Source organism: Carlito syrichta, unplaced genomic scaffold, assembly GCF_000164805.1.
Source record: "Carlito syrichta isolate Samal-C Ts95f unplaced genomic scaffold, Tarsius_syrichta-2.0.1 Scaffold308807, whole genome shotgun sequence".
NCBI classification, from domain to species: Eukaryota; Metazoa; Chordata; class Mammalia; order Primates; family Tarsiidae; genus Carlito; species Carlito syrichta.
This window is the reverse complement of record NW_007252903.1, coordinates 52824-72519: the sequence shown is the minus strand read 5'-3', so window position 1 is coordinate 72519 and position 19696 is coordinate 52824. Positions and strand designations below refer to the sequence as shown.

Sequence of the window (19696 nt, the reverse complement as noted above, 5' to 3'; positions counted from 1 at the left end):
TTGTTTTTCAAAAAATTGTTTCCAAGAGTAGTTAGTACATATTGTTAAAGAAGGATTTTTTTTTAACTGTGGAAACTTAAGTTTTATTGGATTGATTGCCTCCTAATCAGTTGGTTTATTTTGTTCTGGGAACAGAAGTCTGGAGGCAATTTGATTTCTTTTTTCTGTTTCAATGGTTACTTTATTGGGATTGAGTAATTTTTTTCCTGGGTCAAAATTAGACTTTAACTACTTTTTTTCCTGATACCATTCTAAAAGCCCATCATAGAAACCTGGCCAAAGTTTTTTCTGCGTGATGAGACAAGATGCCCGGGAATAAGTAGTTATTTACCTATTTTTTTTGGTGGGAGGGGGATGGTTATTGTAGTATCAAATTGGAGTTGGGTTGTGCTGTACATAAGCTTCACAAATGAAACAATTCCATGGAGTTCTGCATGTGTGTTTTATGAGTCTGTCTCCCAAGGAGGATCCTGACATATTTCATGTTGAGAGCTTGGCCAGTTAGATAAGGATTTTGTTGTCAAAAAAAAAAATAGAGTGAGAATAACATTATTGATCTATTTTTCCTGGGATCTTTTTCAGCCCAGAATCAGAGATTAACTTGAGCATCCTCTCTTGTCTTATTTCTTGGGTATTAGGAAAGTGGGACTAGGAAACATGCAGAGAAGGGAGTATGAGGTATGATTGCTGTGAATTTTACCCCTTAAATAGATAGGACACATGGAACAAAATGATGATAAGAATAGCTTGGAAAATATGTTGAAGGGAACACACTCACTAGCTCATTTCAACATGCATTCATTTACTTCCTCTACGTATGTCACTGTGTGAACAGCTATTGTGTATGGCAAAATACTTACGGTGTAATAGGGAAAGTCATTTTTATTTTTCTAACTTTGAAAAGGTTGTACTGAATTTCTTCACTGTATGCTGCTTGAGACTTTGGTGGTGGAAGATTTCCTTTGGGGAAGACTGTTAAAATCCTCCATTTTGACTTCAATGGATAGCAAACGTTTCATCAAAACCGTTTGAACAATAGTAGAGACTCAGGGTTCTGTGCTTGGTTGTTCTTTTGAGGTCCAACAACATGACCAATGGAAATACTTGATGATTCTCTTTTTTTTTTTTTTTTTTTTTTTGAGTTGGAGTCTCACTCCATTGCTCAGGCTGGAATGCAGTGGTACGCTGATGGCCACCCCAGCATCGACCTGTTGGGGTCTGGCAATTCTTCTGCCTCAGTTTTCTAAGTAGCTGGAACTACAGGCTGCTATCACGCCCAGCTGATTTTTTGTTTATTGTAGAGACGAGGTCTCGCCAAGTTGCCTGGGCTGGTCTCGAACCTGCAGGCTCAGGCAATCCACTCACCTCAGCCTCCCAAAGTACTGGATTACAGGCTGAGCCACCAAGCCCGGCTGATGGTTCTCTTAATTCTTTAGGGATTGGGGAGAAATTATTTTATTTAAGACAACTTCTGTTTGGAAACATGCAGTGTATATATACCTGAAATTGGACTAAAATGAATGTTGGAATCTTTATTTTTCCCTTTTTACAGTTGTGTCTAAACCAAAGGACTGTATTTTTCCATATGCTTTCAAAGAAGTAACTGAGAAAAAGGTAAAGAATTCATTATTTATTCCTTTTAAATATAAAGCACCTATTTGGAAAGAGAAAGATAAAAGGAAGATGATATGAACTGGTAGAAACAGGTTGTTCTATATTTTAATTTGTTAGATCTATTCTTGCTAGATTGGACTGTGGCATTTGCCCATTAAAATGTATTTGAAATATAAAACTAGAAATGTTTAATAATGTTTAAATGTTTCACCATCTGAAAATAATGGATTCTACACTATATTATTAGATAGATAGGCTCAAACCCTCCAATAGCCTAATTGGAAGCTTTTCCAAAATGCATGATCCCTTGATTACTGTTTTGGGAAAGTGTTGACCAGAGGGAAGCCAAGTGAAGTTGGGAATAGTTTTTATGTTAAAGGAACGTGTATTGGCACGGTTGATGTGAGCTGGCCAAAATTAATCAGTGATCTCTAAACTCCCAGTATTCTTCATGGTTTCTTAATAAAATGGAGGGGAAAGGGCAGAGTAGTATAAGGTAGTGAGTTTTTCACAAAGGTAAATACATATATTCTGAAGAATTTCTTTTTTTGGAGATTATGTTGCTTGTTTTATGAAATGATAGTGCTAAAAATTTTGTAGATTTAGTTTTAATGTCTTCATTGACAAAATTAAAAACCCTTTTGTCAAGTTCCACTTATTTCATTTGAAATTGGCTTGGGAAGCCCAATAGTCAGGGGTTACTATTAGATTAGGTTATTTTTTTGTGAAATGCTCTGAATTACCTATTGGAGTAAAATGACCTAGGAAAATTGCATTCGAGTCAAATTGATATTTTTTGGCTGGCCAAGTTATAGAAAATCATATAGCCATCACCTGCTATTTTAAGAGAGTTTTAATGAGTGGATTTTTTGAATACCTGATTTGTATTCAGTAATCCAAGTGGAAGCCTTTTATGTGACTATAGGTTTTATGTATACTTATAACACTTATAAATATATGTTTGTTTTTAGTCTAGTTTCTTATTTGTCAGTTCTTGTACCATCATTTAAGATCAGTTTCTACAATCCTTGGGATTTCTTTGCCTAGTAAATGCATAAACAGTAAAGTCTAACAGGGATTAAATAGGAAATATTTTTGATAAATACTCTGATTCCTGTGCTCTAAAATGTGTCCATATGCACAAGTACGTCCCTGTGGAGGGTCATTTCTGCAGTTGATGTTGCTCAGCACTTAAAATTTTGCTTTATTCAAATGCTTATTACTAGAATGAACTCCTCAGATTTTGTGCGATTATTGCCACAAAACCTGGAATCAGGAATTTCCTTGCCTTATTTAATTTGAAATGAATGGCTTCTTTTAACCCTAAAAAATGTTACCCTGGCTGAAAAAGAAGCCAAGGTACAGAACCTGAGAATTAAAGAGTCAGTGACTGATAATGTTTTTATTTAACAGAATGTGAAGGTTGAGGTTGCTGCTACAGAAAGAACACTGCTAGGTTTTTTTCTTGCAAAAGTTCACAAAATTGATCCTGATGTTATTGTGGTGAGTAGATGTTTAATTGTGTAGTTCTTTAGTTATTTTCAGTGTGACTTTATTGGTACTTTTGAGCAGCAAAGAATCTTTTAAGTTAAATGACGCTATGAACTGGTGGGAATTGTTACACTTTCTGCTAATAGGGAAAAAAATTCCCAGCCCACTGTAAGGTAGTTTTTTCTTTAATATAAAAGCAACCCATGAATTTTTTGTTGAAGTTTAGGATTCTTCAGTTATTTACATTTAGAGATCACATAAATAAGTAGACGTGTGTAAACTGTATCTCCAAAATTTTGGCTTAGTGGTCCAGTTGTATAGTGGTCACAGTAGTTAATTGACTCCCTTGGTTTGTGCAAATTACAAAACTAAGTATTTCAATTTTGTGAGCTTAATGGATCTCTATGAAATATGCCTTTGAGAACTCTGAACTAGGAATTTTTTTTTCTTTTGACAACCCACTGTGCTCCCATTACACAGTGAGAGCTAATAATTCATTGATTTGTTTTTGCCCCAAATCCTAAGACTTATAAAGCAATATTTTGCTTTTTATGTCCTCTGCCCTTCTTAGTTTGTAGGCTTTGGAATTTCTTTATTTGTTTCTTTTCTGAGTTAACAGATCAAATTATGTTTTTGAATTTTTTTTGGAGGAAAGTAGGCTATAAAATACCCATATTTTAAGTTGGTTACATAGAAGCCTTGCAAAAAAGTTTGCCCTTTTTCACGTTCAGTTCATTTTTTGTCTTGGATACCTTTTCTGGCAATGGTATAGCTAACGTCCTGAGAGCCTGTGGACTGTAACTAGTATCGCTGCACCAGCTTCCCTTAAATATTTCAGGACCCATATTTAAAGTGCCAAGAAGATTCTGTCTACAGTGTTGTATGGTGGTGCTCCTGTTCACTAGACCCTCAATTAGCCTCCAACAATATCTTGGGCCCCAAGGAAATGTCACGGAGCCTAGGATACCTGGCATGGCTTAGGGTGTTAGAGCCAAGTCTGTGAGAATTCAGATGTAAAATGAAATTCTGGCATGAATTTGAGTCCCTGATCCTTCAGGCATGATAATTTGGAAATGAGACCTCCTTAGGGGTCTTTGGGCCTTTGGATTTAATAGACAAAACTGGCATATTTATATAGTGATGTGGTATATATGTATAGTGTATGTGTGTATATATATATATATATATATATATATATATATATATATATATGTATGTATATTTGTGGAAAAATATACATAGCATAAAATTAACCATCTCGACTATTTTTTTTTTGATATAGGCAAATTGAATATACACCCACTCACAAATTGAATATATGTATTTGTATAAATTTAAGGAGTACAAGTACAGTTTTCTTACATGGATATATTGTATAGTGATGAAGTCTGGGCTTTTAGTGTAACTGTCACCCACATAGTGTACATTGTACCCATTAAGTAATTTCTCATCCCTCATCTCTTCCCACCCTCCTACTCTCTATGTTCTAAGTGTGAAGTTCAGTGGTATTAGCTACATTCATAGTGTTGTGTAACCATTACTATCCATCTAACTCTTTTCATCTTGTGTAACTGAAATTCTGTACTCATTAACTCCCCATTTCCCTAGTTGCTGGCAACCACCATTTTACTTTCTATGGTTTTGATTACTCTAAGCAGTAGTATATGTTTTTAATTAAAGTTAATGACCAACTAAATATATTTATTGATCTAAATTATTTTAATCTTCATCTAATTTTTTTTTTTTTGATTTGAAGTCTCACTCGGTCGCCCAGACTGGAGTGCAGTGGCCACTCTTGGCCACCGCAGCCTCGACCTGCTGGGCTCCGGCGATCCTTCCGCGTCAGCCTTCCAAGTAGCCGGAATTATAGGCATGCGCTACCACGCCCGGCTGATTTTTTGATTTATTGTAGAGATGAGGTCTCACTGCCCAGGTGGATCTCAAACCTGTGGGCTCAGGCAATCCACTCATCTCAGCCTCCCAAAGGCATGGGATTACAGGCTGAGCCACCAAGCCCGGCTTCATCTAATTTTTTTATAACTACAGACATGTGAACCATGTTATTCACATGTTGGAAATTGTAAATTATTATAGAAATGAAAAATCTGATTGCTCTGTACAGTATTTTTCCTTATTTTTAACAAGTTTTTAAAAACTATTCAGTGGTATTATATATTTATCTTGTTGCACATCGACTAAGGATTTAAATCATTAGTGTTTGAACTCATTTTTTAAGGAAGAATCAAAATGTAGTTCCTGAGTTTTGTAAGAAGTCTTATGTAAGCTGTCACACAACACAGGCAGGTTCTGTGTTTTTAAGGAAGCAAAATGAAATTGTTTGAATGCAGCTTTTACTTATCACATAAAAAGTATAGGACATTAAATTTGCATTTGCCTCTGAGACTGTGAAGCATGAGCTGCAAATTAAAAGACATCGTATGAACCTTGCATCAATTAGGATAAAATAAAGTTTATTCCAGCAATCTTCTTAGCAGCCTTGTTAATGTCAAGGCTAATGAATGCTGCTGATGAATAAATTCCTGAAGAAGAAAGGACCCCAATCGGAGGTAAGCGCATGATGTCTTCAATTAGAGACCAGAAAAAGAAAGGGCAAAGAAATTCTGTGTGTATGAAGATAAATCCTCTAATTTGCATTTGTTATAACATTATCGGCTGCCTTCTTTTTCTGACTAGGGTCATAATATTTATGGTTTTGAACTGGAAGTACTACTGCAGAGAATTAATGTGTGCAAAGTTCCTCACTGGTCCAAGATAGGTCGACTGAAGCGACTCAACATGCCAAAGCTTGGGGTAATAATAATTTTCAAAATCCTACTTCCTTATTTGACTTTTTTTTGTATGGGGTAGAACTACAAGGAAACATACTTTGCTATTATTTTTTTTTTTTAGTTGGAATCTCACTCTGTCACCCAGACTGGAGTGCAGTGGCCGCTCCCGGCTACCGCAGCCTCGACCTACTGCGCTCCGGTGATCCTTCTGCCTCAGCCTTCCAAGTAGCTGGAACTACAGGCGTGCATTACCATGCCCGGCTAGTTTTTTATTTATTGTAGAGATGAGGTCTCGCCAAGTTGCCCAGGCTGGTCTCGAACCCGCGGGCTCAGGCAGTCCACTCACCTCAGCCTCCCAAAGTGCGGAATTACAGGCTGAGCCACCGAGCCCGGCCATACTTTATTTTTTAAAATAGGAATTGGTTGTCTTGTGATAGGAACTTATGATAGTACATTTTTAACTGGCATTAAACATCTTTTTCTTTGAATTCAGTATTTGTTTGTAAAAGCCTCTGGTAGTTTTTGAAATCCTCGGTTGGCATTCAGGAGTAGTGACTAAAGATAGCACAAACATGTTACCTTCATTTTGTCATTCCAGAAGTGATAGCCCTTAGGGCAGGGTTGCAGGGTTCAGAAATTATTGAGCATTGCCATTCAAGAAGAATTTGGTGCCTCAGCCTCTAATCCCGGCACTTTGGGACTCTGAGGTGGGAGACGGGAGGATTGGTTGAGCCCAGGAGTTCTAGAGCAGCCTAGGCAGCATAGGAAGACCTCATCTCTGCAAAAAAAAAAAAGAAAGAAAGAAAAGAAAAGAAAATTAGCTGGGCATGGTGGTTCGTGTTTGTAGCCCCAGCTACTTGGGAGACTGAGACAGGAGGATCACTTGAGTCCAGTAGGTCAAGGCTGCAGTGAGCTGTTATCATGCTACTGTTCTCAGCCTTGGTGACAGAGTGAGATGCTGACTCAAAGAAAAAAAAAAGAATAAGAATTTTTGAAGAATTAGAATTAATGGAAAGGAGCTGATGTTGAATGTATAATAAGGTAATATTGCTTGATTAAATCTTGTGATTAAAAAAGAAAACAATAGACTAAATGCTTTCTGTGTTACTTATACCTCTCATAACAGCTCTGATTTTATTTTATAGAAATTCTTGCAGGAGTAATGTAACTTGTTCAAGATCATGTAACTAGTAAGGGAAAGAATTGAGATTTGAACCTGGGCCTAACTGATTCTTTCAAAGCCTGTGTACTTTTCATTCTATCTGCTTGCTTCATGTGTGGAAGTTGTGGTTTTTGTATAAAGCATCTTTTTCCTAAACCTAATATTGCTCAGTATTTGAAATCTTATTTTACTTAAAGCCTATAAATAAAACGGACATTTTGCCTCATCAGAAAAGTTAGGAGTCTATACCTTTTATAATGTTCTTTAGAGGATTCTGCTGTTGTAGATTAGAGTTGGGGCCACTGCTCTTGCTTCTTTCCCTATTCATATCTTTAAAGTGGTAGAGTCGTTATTAATACTTCATCTGAACAATTACTTAGTTCTTTACCTTTATCCCCTTTGAGATTTTCTTAACATGGCATATTTTCAGTGAGGTCTCTATTTAGGGTACAGTGCTCCCAAATTCCTTGATTCCCCTCACCCTGCTCTACTTTCCCCCTTTTCCATATACTTATTGCCTCCTAAAACTGTAATTTTTTGTTTATGATGTCTGGTTTTTATTACATGTCTCAAATGAGGTCAGGAATCTTTTCTATTTTGAGCACTGCTATATCCCAAACACCTAGAAGAGTGTCAGATACATAGTAAATGTTCAAAAATATTTGATTGATAAGTGGAAGAATGAGAGTTTCTTCATTATAATTTTGGGGCCAGATTTGAAATAGGTTAGAACAAAATATTCTCAGTCTCTGCTCTTTCATGGAATTTGTTTTTTGTCCCCATTTTGTAGGGCCGGGGTGGATTTGGTGAAAGAAATGCTACCTGTGGTCGAATGATCTGTGATGTGGAAATTTCAGCAAAGGAGTTGATTCGTTGTAAAAGTTACCATCTGTCTGAACTTGTTCAACAAATTCTGAGAACTGAAAGGATTGTAATCCCAATAGAAAATGTACGAAATATGTACAGGTATGAGCCTGGATTCTTTTGAATTTGTCTGTCTTGAAATTAACAGCAGGAAGCCAATACTATCCTTAGGCTGAAGGGACATGAGCCATTGGTGCTGTAGAGGGGAAATTGTTTGTCTTCACATTAGTACTACCATCTTTTCCATTACTTTCATAATTTGAACTAGTTCACCTCTTGAATTATTCTAATTTGATCAGTTTATCTATCTTTCTTGCCTTTGTTAACACCATCTTGATGTTTCCTAACAGTAGCTTGGAAATTGATATGAAATTTAGATTTCTACTCTTTTTTTTTTGAGTTGGAGTCTCACTCTGTCTCCCAGACTGGAGTGCAGTGGCCGCTCCCGGCCACTGCAACCTCGACCTGCTGGGCTCCGGCGATCCTTCCTTCTCAGCTTTCTGAGTAGCCAGAATTACAGGCGCGCGCTACCACGCCCGGCTAATTTTTTGATTTATTGTAGAGATGAGGTCTCGCCTGCCCAGGCGGGTCTTGAACCCGCGGGCTCAGGCAATCCACTCACCTCAGCTGAGCCACCGAGCCCGGCTTAGATTTCTACTCTTAATTCATTTATTCAGGAATTAATGTAGATATTTTGGAAATATAAAAACTGAGCAGTCATTAAGTTATGTAGAGATATGTTTGTGTATTTCTTTCTCCTACCTCTCTGGCCATTTCTCATTTATTCCTGCCAGTTCCTTCTAAGTCCTTCTTTGGGTTGCTTCTCTTTTCTGTCTGTGCTCCCTCTCTAGGTGATCTCATTGAGTCCTAGGAACTTAAATACCATGTGGGTACTGATGATTCTCACCCATGTATCTTCAGTTTAGACCTCCCTAAATTCTGGACTCAGTGTACCTACTTACCTATCATACTTGATTTTTAATATGAGCCTCCAGTTTGTTCGAAAATGAGTTCCTGATCTTTTACCCCAGGTTCTTCCTGTAGTCTTTCCAAATTAATGACAACTGTATTTTTACATTACCACTGGAAACCTCCAAAGTCATCTTCAGCCCAAAACCTTTGAGGCATCCTTGATTCCTCTTTCTGACATCTGACTGTAGATCTATCAGGAAATCCTGTCAGCTCTATCTTCTAAAAATATTTAGATCTGACTACTACTTTCACTTCTGTTGGACCCACCCTTGTCCAAGCCACTGTCCTCTTATTCCAGTATTACTGGGTTTATATACCTGTCTTCTACTTTTGTCCTTGTGGTATAATGTCAATTCAGGACCAGAATTATTCTGCTAAAATTAAGTCAGATATGGTGCTGTGCTCAAAATCTTTCAGTGACTCTGTTTTATTCAGAGTAAAAACCAAAATCCTTACTTTGACTTACACGGTCCTATACAATATGTCTTTGTGCCATTAATTCTGTCCTTAACTTTTATTCCTCTTTCCATTATTCTTTCTGATCCAAGTCATATTGGTCTCCTTCCTAGTACTGGAACGGCCAGATTTGTACTCATCTCAGGGCCTTTGAATGTTCTGTTCTAATATGAATGCTCTTCCCTTAGATGAAAAATTCATCTGTTAATATAAGACTTGCTCCCTCACGTCTTCTGGGTCTTTATTCTTAGTGAAATCTTCCCTAGTTTCCTAACTAACATTTTAGTCTCTGCTTCTGATACTTAATATTCCCTTTGTTTCTTAACTTTTTCTCCTTAACACTCAGCATTTTATGCATACTATATATTTCATTTTTTTCTTTTTTATACTCTGTCTCCCCCATGAGAAACAGGGCTTTTTGTCTGTTTTGGTAACACCAGTGCTTGGCACATGCAATGTATACTTACTGGATGGAATGAGTTAAGGATTTAGGTAATTTTCAGGTTCACAGTTAATATATAATCTCATCTTATGGGACTTTCTTGTGGTTTGGAAAAAGGCATTGGGATCAGTTGTATGAATGAATTCCTAGTTACATACTTAATGATTTTATTTTAAATTGTTACCCAAGCCAAGGTGCCATTGCTCTGAATTTACTTATACCAAGAATTTCTTGTAATATTTTATGAAGTTCTGATTATAAGTCATTATTTCTTTTAATTACTTGATTCTGTTTCATTCTTACTTACAGTGAATCTTCTCAACTGTTGTACCTGTTGGAACATACCTGGAAAGATGCCAGGTTCATTTTGCAGATCATGTGTGAGCTAAATGTTCTTCCATTAGCATTGCAGATCACTAACATCGCTGGGAACATTATGGTAAATTTAACTTAGGGGGAAAAAGCATTTCCTGTTGGATTCAGTGTTTGCTTGGGGTAGTTGTTATATGATAATGAGTCTAAATGCATGCTTATAAAATGAGTAACTTGGATTCTGAAAGCTGGGGTTCTTTTGTAAAAGAAGAACTGGTTAGGAGAAGGGGAGGAATGCCAGGTGCAGCGTGTTGAAATTTGGGCTAACATGAGGATCGTCTCTCTAACATCTGGATGTATCTTTTTGGTGGAGTGGTCCATTTGAGAGTAAAGAATAGCCAAGTTGTATTTTAAGTTCTCTTTGTTTCCTTTAACTATAATGCTTAAAGAAAATGTTAGCAATAATTTAGTACCTTTTTTTTTTTTAAAGCAGCCCTTGTTATTAGGAATAAATTTGAAGGAGGTGCTGTGATTAAACTTAACAACTCAAAGTTGCTTTTGTTCATTGTGGTTTGAGCTCAAGTTTTAAAAAGAAATTCTGTTCAATAGTCCAGGACACTGATGGGTGGACGGTCCGAGCGTAATGAATTCTTGTTGCTTCATGCATTTTATGAAAACAACTATATTGTGCCTGACAAGCAGATTTTCAGAAAGACTCAGCAAAAACTGGTGGGTCCAAAATTGTATGGTATTTTGCTTTTTCTTATCCCCCTCGCCTTTATATTACCTAGATAGCCTTTTTTGCTGTGATAATATCTGCTTCCGAAAAAATCCATCCTCTGTGTGTTTGTATTGTGTCATGTTTATTTCCTTGTGTTTGTGTGTTCGTTTCCTTTTCTACTTTTCTCTGTAAAGACAAAGTTATTTGTAAAATATGAAATTATTTGAGGAAAGCATTAGACCTCTCTGATGGGTGACCATACATGGAAAATGTTTTGACCCTGTACCCCTACCCAAAGTTAAATACCAGTTAAACTTTTTATTTTCTGAAACCTATGAGCCTTTATTTTTATGTTGCATTTTTCTGTACTAGTATGATTAAGGTCACCACAATTGGGTTTCTGAAGTGGTCTCTATCACTTAGGAATGAAAACTTAGCTTAGCTACTGTTTTATTAGCATTTGTAGTAACTTATTCAGAATGGAAATTGAATGTTAAAATGTGATTCAGGTTTTTATATTTGCTTATTTATGTACATTATTAAAATTGGTATAGGGAATATTAATTTAGAGGACTTTAACTTCTGCTGAGGTATTGAATGTTGGTCATTAATAAACTACTTAGGGATGAATTTTCAGTATATGGATGTACTTATTTTATGGTGTTCATATTAATGGGAGTAATGATAAGGCCCACATGAAATAGTTTGTATTTTTATATCATGATTGTTGGAATAGTGAATTTAAGATATACCCTCAAATGTTATATAATATGAAAAGTTGTATTTTTAAATATCCATTGACTTAAAATTATGAAATTTTTGTGATTTTAGCACCATTTGAAAGTAGAATTTGCATATTTGTTTAGGAAACTATCATGCTTGGTATTCATTTGGATTTATGAATGTATTAGAATAGCTGTCTTTCCCTACAGATAGGACCACTAACTAAAAGTAAATCATGTTTGTTGGAACTAAGTACTGCAGTTGGAAAAGAGGGAATTGTAAAACTTTTGTATTAGTTTGTTCATTCCTGATTGACTGGTGAAGTTTTCTTTCCATTTGATATTAGGGTGATGAAGATGAAGAAATTGATGGCGATACCAATAAATATAAGAAAGGACGTAAGAAAGCAGCTTATGCTGGAGGCTTGGTTTTGGACCCTAAAGTTGGTAAGGCTGGGCAGCAAATTGATTTGCCTCTGTTGTTAAGGAATTTCTTAATGTAGGGGTAGGCTTGAGAAATTATAAGACCTGAATTATATCTTATAGGTCAGCAAATGTCTCTTAATGACCTTATTATCTTTTGTTCTGGGAAAATCTTGTTTGCCAGTCACTTGATATGGAATTAATGTGAAATTTTTTTGCAGTATTCCAATACGTTTTTTTGTATGGACACTGAAATTTAAATTTCATATAGTTTCCATATGTCATGAAATATTCTGTTTTTTATTTTTTCCAGCCATTTAGAAATGTAAAAGCTATTCTTAGCTCATAGGTTGTACAAAAACAGACAGAAGGTTGGATTTGGTCTGCACCTAGTTTTGTCAACCCCTGGTCCAGTATATATATAGCTGGTTCTTCTGTGGTAGGAGCGTACCTTTGTCTTCTGTCCACTCTGTGAGCAAGGTCTTTGCCACAGAAAGTACAGATAGTAACCACCAAATTTAACTTTAACAGGAAGAGTAACTTTTCCTGTTGTCATAATTGTTGAAGAAGATGTTTTGGGTACATAGAGCTAGAAAGAACTTTTTTTTTTAGGTGGGAAAGCAGGATTTATTGAGAGGACAGAAAAGCTCCCAGAGCAGGAGGGGGCACAAGGGGTTACCTGAACGAATCTTAAAAAAGTTGTTTTTAACCTTTTTCAATTGTATAGTTTAGTGGTAATGTTAAGTATATCAATATTGTTGCATAGGGATTCGTATGAATTTTATCAAGTAACTTGATCTCTGAGTAGACATTTTTGAAAAAAGTGATTTTATTATTAATTGTAATGAAACAGAGCAATAGTACTTTGGTGTTAGATAGATCTGGGTTTGAATTCTATGTGATCTTGAGTTACCTGTTAACCTCTGTAAGCCTCAGTAACTTCAGTTTCCTCTTCTGTAAAATGGAGTTAAGAATAATATTTTCCACCAAAGAATTGAAAGAATAAAAGTGATTGTTTAGTGCCGGACACAGAGTAAGCTATCAATGTATGCTTCCAATTGTTATTACTGTCTTTATAGTGGACATTTATTTTTAAACAGTTTCTTCTCAAGGTGAAGATAACTTTTTGTAAATGTCCTAGATAAATATAGTAGCTTTCTGTTCACCCTTTGCAAGGAAAAAGGGTGGATCGTTCCACTACTGACATATATATATATATACAGGGGTGCCAAAAAATATATACACATTTTAAGTATGACATTAATTCAAAAGATGGCGTTAATCAAATGGATGCTAGCATCACCATGTGACAGACAGGATAGTCAAAGAAAATAGCAGAAGCACAGTTGAGTGGACATCATACTACACATAGCTGCTGTAATTTAATTCAACTTTGAAAAGTAATACATAGATAACATCTCTTAAAATGTGTATACATTTTTTGGCCCCCCCCCCCCCTTATGTTTCTTGTTTGATTTTTAGCACAGTTTGTGTATAGAAATGGGCTGTCCATTTTATTCTTTGAAGGTACAGTTGTAAAAAATATGTAAACCACTCACTAGGGTTTTATTTGGGGTGGGAATGGGAGAGTAGGTAGGAGGGAATGCTTACTTTATTTATTTTTTATCTTTTATTTTTTTGAGGTGGAATCTCACTCTGTTGCCCAGGCTGGAGTGCAGTGGCACACTCGGCCACCCCAGCGTCGACCTGCTGGGCTCCGGCGATCCTTCCACCTCAGCCTTCCAAGTAACTGGAACTGCAGGCGCACACTACCACGCCCAGCTAATTTTTGATTTATTATAGAGACGAGGTCTCACCAAGTTGTCTGGGCTGGTCTCGAACCCATGGGCTCAGGCAGTCCACTCACCTTGGCCTCCCAAAGTGCTGGGATTACATGCTGAGCCACTGAGCCCAGCCTAGGAATGCTTACTTTAAAGGAGAGCTTAAAAACATTTTTTTTTTTGAAATGGCTATGGCACCTCTTTAAAATAATTGATATAGGAAGGTGTTTGCCCATAATAATGGTGTGCTTTGGGGATTGCTGGGGAAAGGTCTGATTGTAGCTGGTTCTAAAGAGAGATAGAATCTTTTCAGTTTTTCACTCTAATCCAAATCATTTTATGGAGTGGTAGTTGTCTCTCTTTTGACCCCTTTTGTGTGGTTCATAACTCTGGATAGTGTATAGTTTCTAATATACTTTACAATATACTGCTTCTAATATGATACTTTGACAATTCTGCTTTCCTATAGACTTATTTTGACATGTGGCTTTTTTATTTCAGGTTTTTATGATAAGTTCATTTTGCTTCTGGATTTCAATAGTTTATATCCTTCCATCATTCAGGAATTTAACATTTGTTTTACGACAGTGCAAAGAATTGCTTCAGCGGCACAGAAAGTTACAGAGGTTTGTATTTAATCTGGGACTCTTGAAATTAAGGTTAAAGTAATTGCTTAAAGAAGGGAGAGAACCAAAGGAGTCAGCATTCAAGTTTTCCCTCTTAAAGGATACATTAATTATGTTCTTTCTTAGTGGTCCTAAAGGGAGAAGGGTTGGGTAGAAAGAGACTCAGACTACTATTTTGTCTTTGAAAAATAGCTTTATTGTGGTATAATTTACATACAATACAAACTGCCTGTGAAGGGCAATAGCTTTTAGTATATTTGCAGAATTTGCAACCATCACCACAGTTTTAGGTCATTTTCATTATTTCCAAAAAAAACTTTTTAGCTGTCACCTCCTCAGTCTCTTTATTCCTCCAAGTTCTAGGCAGTCACTAATCTTTTTCTTGTATAGATTTGTATATTCTGGACATTCATATAAATGGAATCATGCAATATATAGCCTTTTGTATCTGGTTTATTTCACTTAGCATAATATTTTCAAGGTTTATCTGTGTTGTAGCATGTGTTAGTACTTCATCCCTTTGTATTGCCAGATGATATTCCATTGTAATAGATACACACACTATATTTTGTCTACTTTTTATGTATTATTTTTCTTCTTTTTTTTTTTTTGGTATACATGGCAGAAGATGTCTATTTGCCCTCTGGCTCCTGAATTTATAGATCCTTTAGTTCCAACCACATCCTTGGGAGTTGTTTTTCAGTCCCAATTCCATATTCCTAGAAGAGAGAATCTGTTAGGCTTGCCTAGGTCAATGAGCACCCCTGGTCCCTATCACCTGTGACTATAGGAGTGGCTTCACAGAGTACAAGTCTGGCTGCTAAGGATGGGCCTTACTGTGGGAATAGAAGATACTTTTCAGAGAAGGTATTGGATAGACAGCCCCAAAAAGTATTTACTATGTTCAATTAATGTTTTTTGAACTCTGTTCCATATTGTGATAATTCTCATTGTCCAACTTGTATCCCCCCAACCTGTGCCCACCACCATTTTGTTTATTTGAACTTTCTAGTTTGGATTCTGGATATATAATAGAATCATTTTAGAGTTAGAAGAGAACTTAGAGATCATCTAAGAAATACTATACATGTAGCAATTTGTAGATTCTGTATCATTTTCATGCATAGTACCTACTTGTTCTTCAGAACAGTTAGTATCATACAGGCAATGGTGATAGGGCTGGGAGTGGATTATTGCTGTAAATAAATTGAAACATGTACCAAGATCTCTTTAATGAGTTTACTGTCATCATCTGCTATATTGGAAAACAATAGGTCCCTATTACTATTATAAGAATGTTCATCTGAAGATATTGATCTTTATAAAATCCAATGCTTGGTAAATGCTGAGTTTCTAAATGGCATTGACTTGACATGCTTTAATCCAAGAGGTTTATTTTTAATTCTCAACCTTTGAAAGGGCAAGTGTGCCTGACTTTTCTTTGCAGCCTGTTAATAGAATTAATGGAGGCTTGAGAAAAATGGTCTAATACTTTCTCTGCTGTAAATTTTAATATAAGAAGACTGCTGGTTGCTTTTCTATTCTACCGATTGCACAGCAATTTATGGGTAAAAGGTACTACATAAATGATAAGGAATATATATGTATATTAATTTTTAGAAATGTCATGACCTATTTAAATGTGCTTCAAACTCTTAAAAGAAATTTGCTGATTTAGTAGTTAGCTTTTTATTTTTAGTCCAAAGCATTTACTATAATTGCTATGATTCTCCATAGTTTAAAAACTATAGCATTTTGTTTGGTAGTAAAAATGATTTAAAACAGTAGTTTAGCTGCTGGTTATTTATTTATTTTATCCTAGATGTCTGTCTTAGCATTTGTATTTTAAAAACAATTTCTCCAAACATGTTGCTCTTGAATGTTGTTGAGGAGAGATTAGTAGAATGTGTAAAAATGCATCCCTTAAATGAAATCTAAATTCGTGAGAAACTACAAGGGTAAGAGATACTGGGAATGACAAAAATCCGAATATCACATGTTCTCACTCATATAATGGACCTTGAACATCCAATGCAATACTATGAGAAAATGATGGATGGTACTGGGAAACTATGGGGGGGAGGGGGATGGGATTAACAGTAGCAAATATCTGTCGGGGGATGGGAAAACACTTCTTATCTACAGGGTGCCTGAATGAAACGTCATTGTACACCTACCCTTAACTGTACCCCACAAAACCATAATAAAAAATACTGATTAATGAAAAAAAAAAAAAAGAATTAGGAGAAAAGAGGGCAATGTTGACTTGTTCTACAACCCTCTCAGCTCTTTTCTTTACTACCCCGTGCGTTGTTGACCTTATATAAGAAGGTAGCTTTTTAACATGTGATCATGGGGTAAAGCTCCCACAAAATATTATTTTAGAAATTTATTTCACAGAAGTTTGATTTGTGTGAAATTTCTGTTGTGTGTTTATCAGGATGGAGAACAAGAACATATCCCTGAGTTGCCAGATCCAGGCTTAGAAATGGGCATTTTGCCTAGAGAGATCCGGAAACTGGTAGAGCGGAGAAAACAAGTCAAACAGCTAATGAAACAGCAAGATTTAAACCCAGACCTTGTTCTTCAGGTATATCTTTTTACTAAGAGATTTGTGAGTGACAGTTTCAGCTTTTAGAATTTGATATTTAGGAGTGAAATTTGATTGTTTAGGATGTGGTAGGCAAATGTTTGTGCTCATTTTAAGTTAGTGGGTAGGTAACTATTCAAAAATACTAGAGTTCCTCTGAATGGAAGTCACCTCTATCTGCAAACACTGTATCTGAGTGAGATCCTTCTGACTCCTGGGAGCTCTGGAGATTGTATTTACTTGCTTCTAGGAGGTTAGGAAACCATGGATCCAGCAGGACCTGTTGAGTAAAAGTTTCTATGTTTTTCAGGGATATTAAGGTTTTCACCTTCTCATTTGTGATCTAGAAAGACATCTAATGTAATGTTTAGGCATCTGCAAATAATACTGTTTGTCTTTTGTCCTTGTGTGGCCTGCAGTATGACATTCGGCAGAAGGCTTTGAAGCTCACGGCGAACAGTATGTACGGTTGCCTGGGATTTTCCTATAGCAGATTTTATGCCAAATCACTGGCTGCCTTGGTGACATACAAAGGAAGGGAGGTAAATGGCATAATAACAGTCACATCTCTAAATATGGGAATATTTTTAACTATACGTGTTATAGTGTGGGAGAGTCAAGATTGTTATCTACTTATACAGCTTCAAATGCAGTACCCTTTTCTTAGGACAAGTTTGAGACAGATAGGCATTTAAATAAGGATTTATTAATTCATCTGTGTATGTGTGTGTATGTGTGTGTGTGTGTGTGTGTGAGAGAGAGAGAGAGAGAGAGAGAGAGAGAGATTATTTATTAAACATCTATTATAAACACATATAATAGTGGGGATAGAGTATCAAACAAGATATAAAAGTTCCCTGCTACCATGAGGCTTACATTTTATCCAGGGTGTGATGGGGTGGGGGTTGGGGGGGCATGGGTTGGGGATGTGGGGTAAGGAGAGGGTAGATTGGGAAAACAGACTGTAAATAAGTAAATAAACAAGTATAAGAAGTAACTAAGAACTATGGTGGAAGTAAATGCTCTGTAGATCATTAAAACAGGGTGATAGGCTAGAAAATGTTTAGATGACTAGCTTAGATTTGTCAGAGATGGCTTCTTTGAGGAGATGATATGAATGCGACCTAAGTGACATAAGGGAGCTATTTTTTTTTTTTTTTTACCAGTGGATTAGTTTGGAGTGTGAGTGAAAGGGAGAAAGCAGGAGGATAGCTACTGGAGCCTTGTACTGAGATGGAGGAAACTGGGAAAGAGGGATTAAGACTTCTATTTTGGATGTGTTGCCTTTTGACATGAGTAACAGATCTCTAGACATAATAAGTAGGCAGTTGGTTGTATAAATCCAGAATTCCAGGAGAATATCAGGATTGGAGTTTGTAAGTAAGGCTTTATTGGGACAGGGCTAAGCTCACTTGTTTATGTATTATCTATGGCTACTTTTGTGTTATGACGGTAGAGTTGAATAGTCAAGGAGGCTTGCTTGGCTCACAAACCCTAATGTATTTATTGTCTGGCTTTTTTTAGAAAAAAAGTTTGCTGACCCCTGCTTTAGAGTCTAGACAGCTGTCCAGTAGAACTTTAAGATGATGAAAAATGTCCTCCATCTGTATTGTCCAATACAGTAGTCACTAGCTACAAGTGGCTAATGAGCACTTGATATCACGTTAGTGCCGACTAGCTGAGTAACCAGATTTTTAGGTTTCTTTACTTATAATTAAAATGAATTTAAATTTAATAGCCACATGTGCCTAGTGGATACTGTACTGGACAGTGCAAATCTAGCTGGTATATAACACAGATATCAGGGTGTTCAGAGTCATTCTTCTGTTGGCAGCCCTGTCTCAAAGCCTTGGCTTTAGGGCACACTGAGGAAGGGGAAAACATGTATTGAATACCAGTAATGTGTTAGAAGCTTTCATATGAATTATTTCATTACAACCACACAAGAATTATTTGATACAGGTAATAATGTTCCCATTTTGCAGATGAGGAAGCTAAGACTCAAAGAGGTGAAGTATAACAAGTAGCTGTTTTAAATGTGAATTCGTGTCTTCCTGAATGTAAGTCTTACAGTACGTTAGGGTTATCTCCTCCATCTCCGGATGTCTTTTATGACTGTGGTTCTACTTTATATTTTACCTCTTATTTCTGGAAGATCATATTTTTTGGTCCTCTTCTCAAGGTATAGGCCTTTTTTATATAAGAAAGATATAGATGTATTAGAGGCTAGTTGAAGTGAGGGAAGGATGCTTTCAGTTTCTTAGCCTAAGTTTACTTCAGAATTATTTAAATTTTATTTCTGTATATGTATCCAGTGGCTTCTGATAGAATACCGTCTTATTTTTGTATTAGGAAATGCACTCACTATGCCCCAACTGGGTGATAATACATGGGTTGACTATTGAGATTGGATCAAGGTTACTCTTAAGTTTCTCACGAGAGGCAATAGTTGACAATTTACTCCCTTGGAGAGTGCCTCTTGCTGTTGGGAAATCCCTGTTGTTACATTTTCTGCATTGGCTCAGAAATCCGCAAGCTTAAAAGGGCACTGTTGATAATGATAAGCCCCAAATTTGTCCAATGATCTCCCCTACCCTCCTAATTCATTGTGTTTAGGGGAAATCTTTTCATTTAGCTGGATTTTTAATAGGGAGTCTAAGCTCAATTTTAATTTTTCTATTGCATAAGATATAACAATAAAAAAATCTTGAAAAAATTATTAAAAATCCGT

The 19696-nt window shown here is 36.3% G+C and overlaps 1 protein-coding gene across 1 annotated transcript in view; it reads left to right on the top strand.

The window, feature by feature from the left end:
- POLA1 (DNA polymerase alpha 1, catalytic subunit) overlaps positions 1-19696 on the top strand; it is a 72935-nt gene that overhangs the window by 32322 nt on the left and 20917 nt on the right. Inside the window, exons 17-26 of the mRNA XM_021716418.1 lie at positions 1553-1614; positions 3028-3117; positions 5800-5916; positions 7847-8022; positions 10100-10229; positions 10712-10831; positions 11893-11992; positions 14251-14375; positions 16816-16965; positions 17385-17507. Of these exons, the coding sequence (XP_021572093.1) occupies positions 1553-1614; positions 3028-3117; positions 5800-5916; positions 7847-8022; positions 10100-10229; positions 10712-10831; positions 11893-11992; positions 14251-14375; positions 16816-16965; positions 17385-17507 (1193 nt within the window). The remainder of the gene's footprint in view (positions 1-1552; positions 1615-3027; positions 3118-5799; positions 5917-7846; positions 8023-10099; positions 10230-10711; positions 10832-11892; positions 11993-14250; positions 14376-16815; positions 16966-17384; positions 17508-19696) is intronic.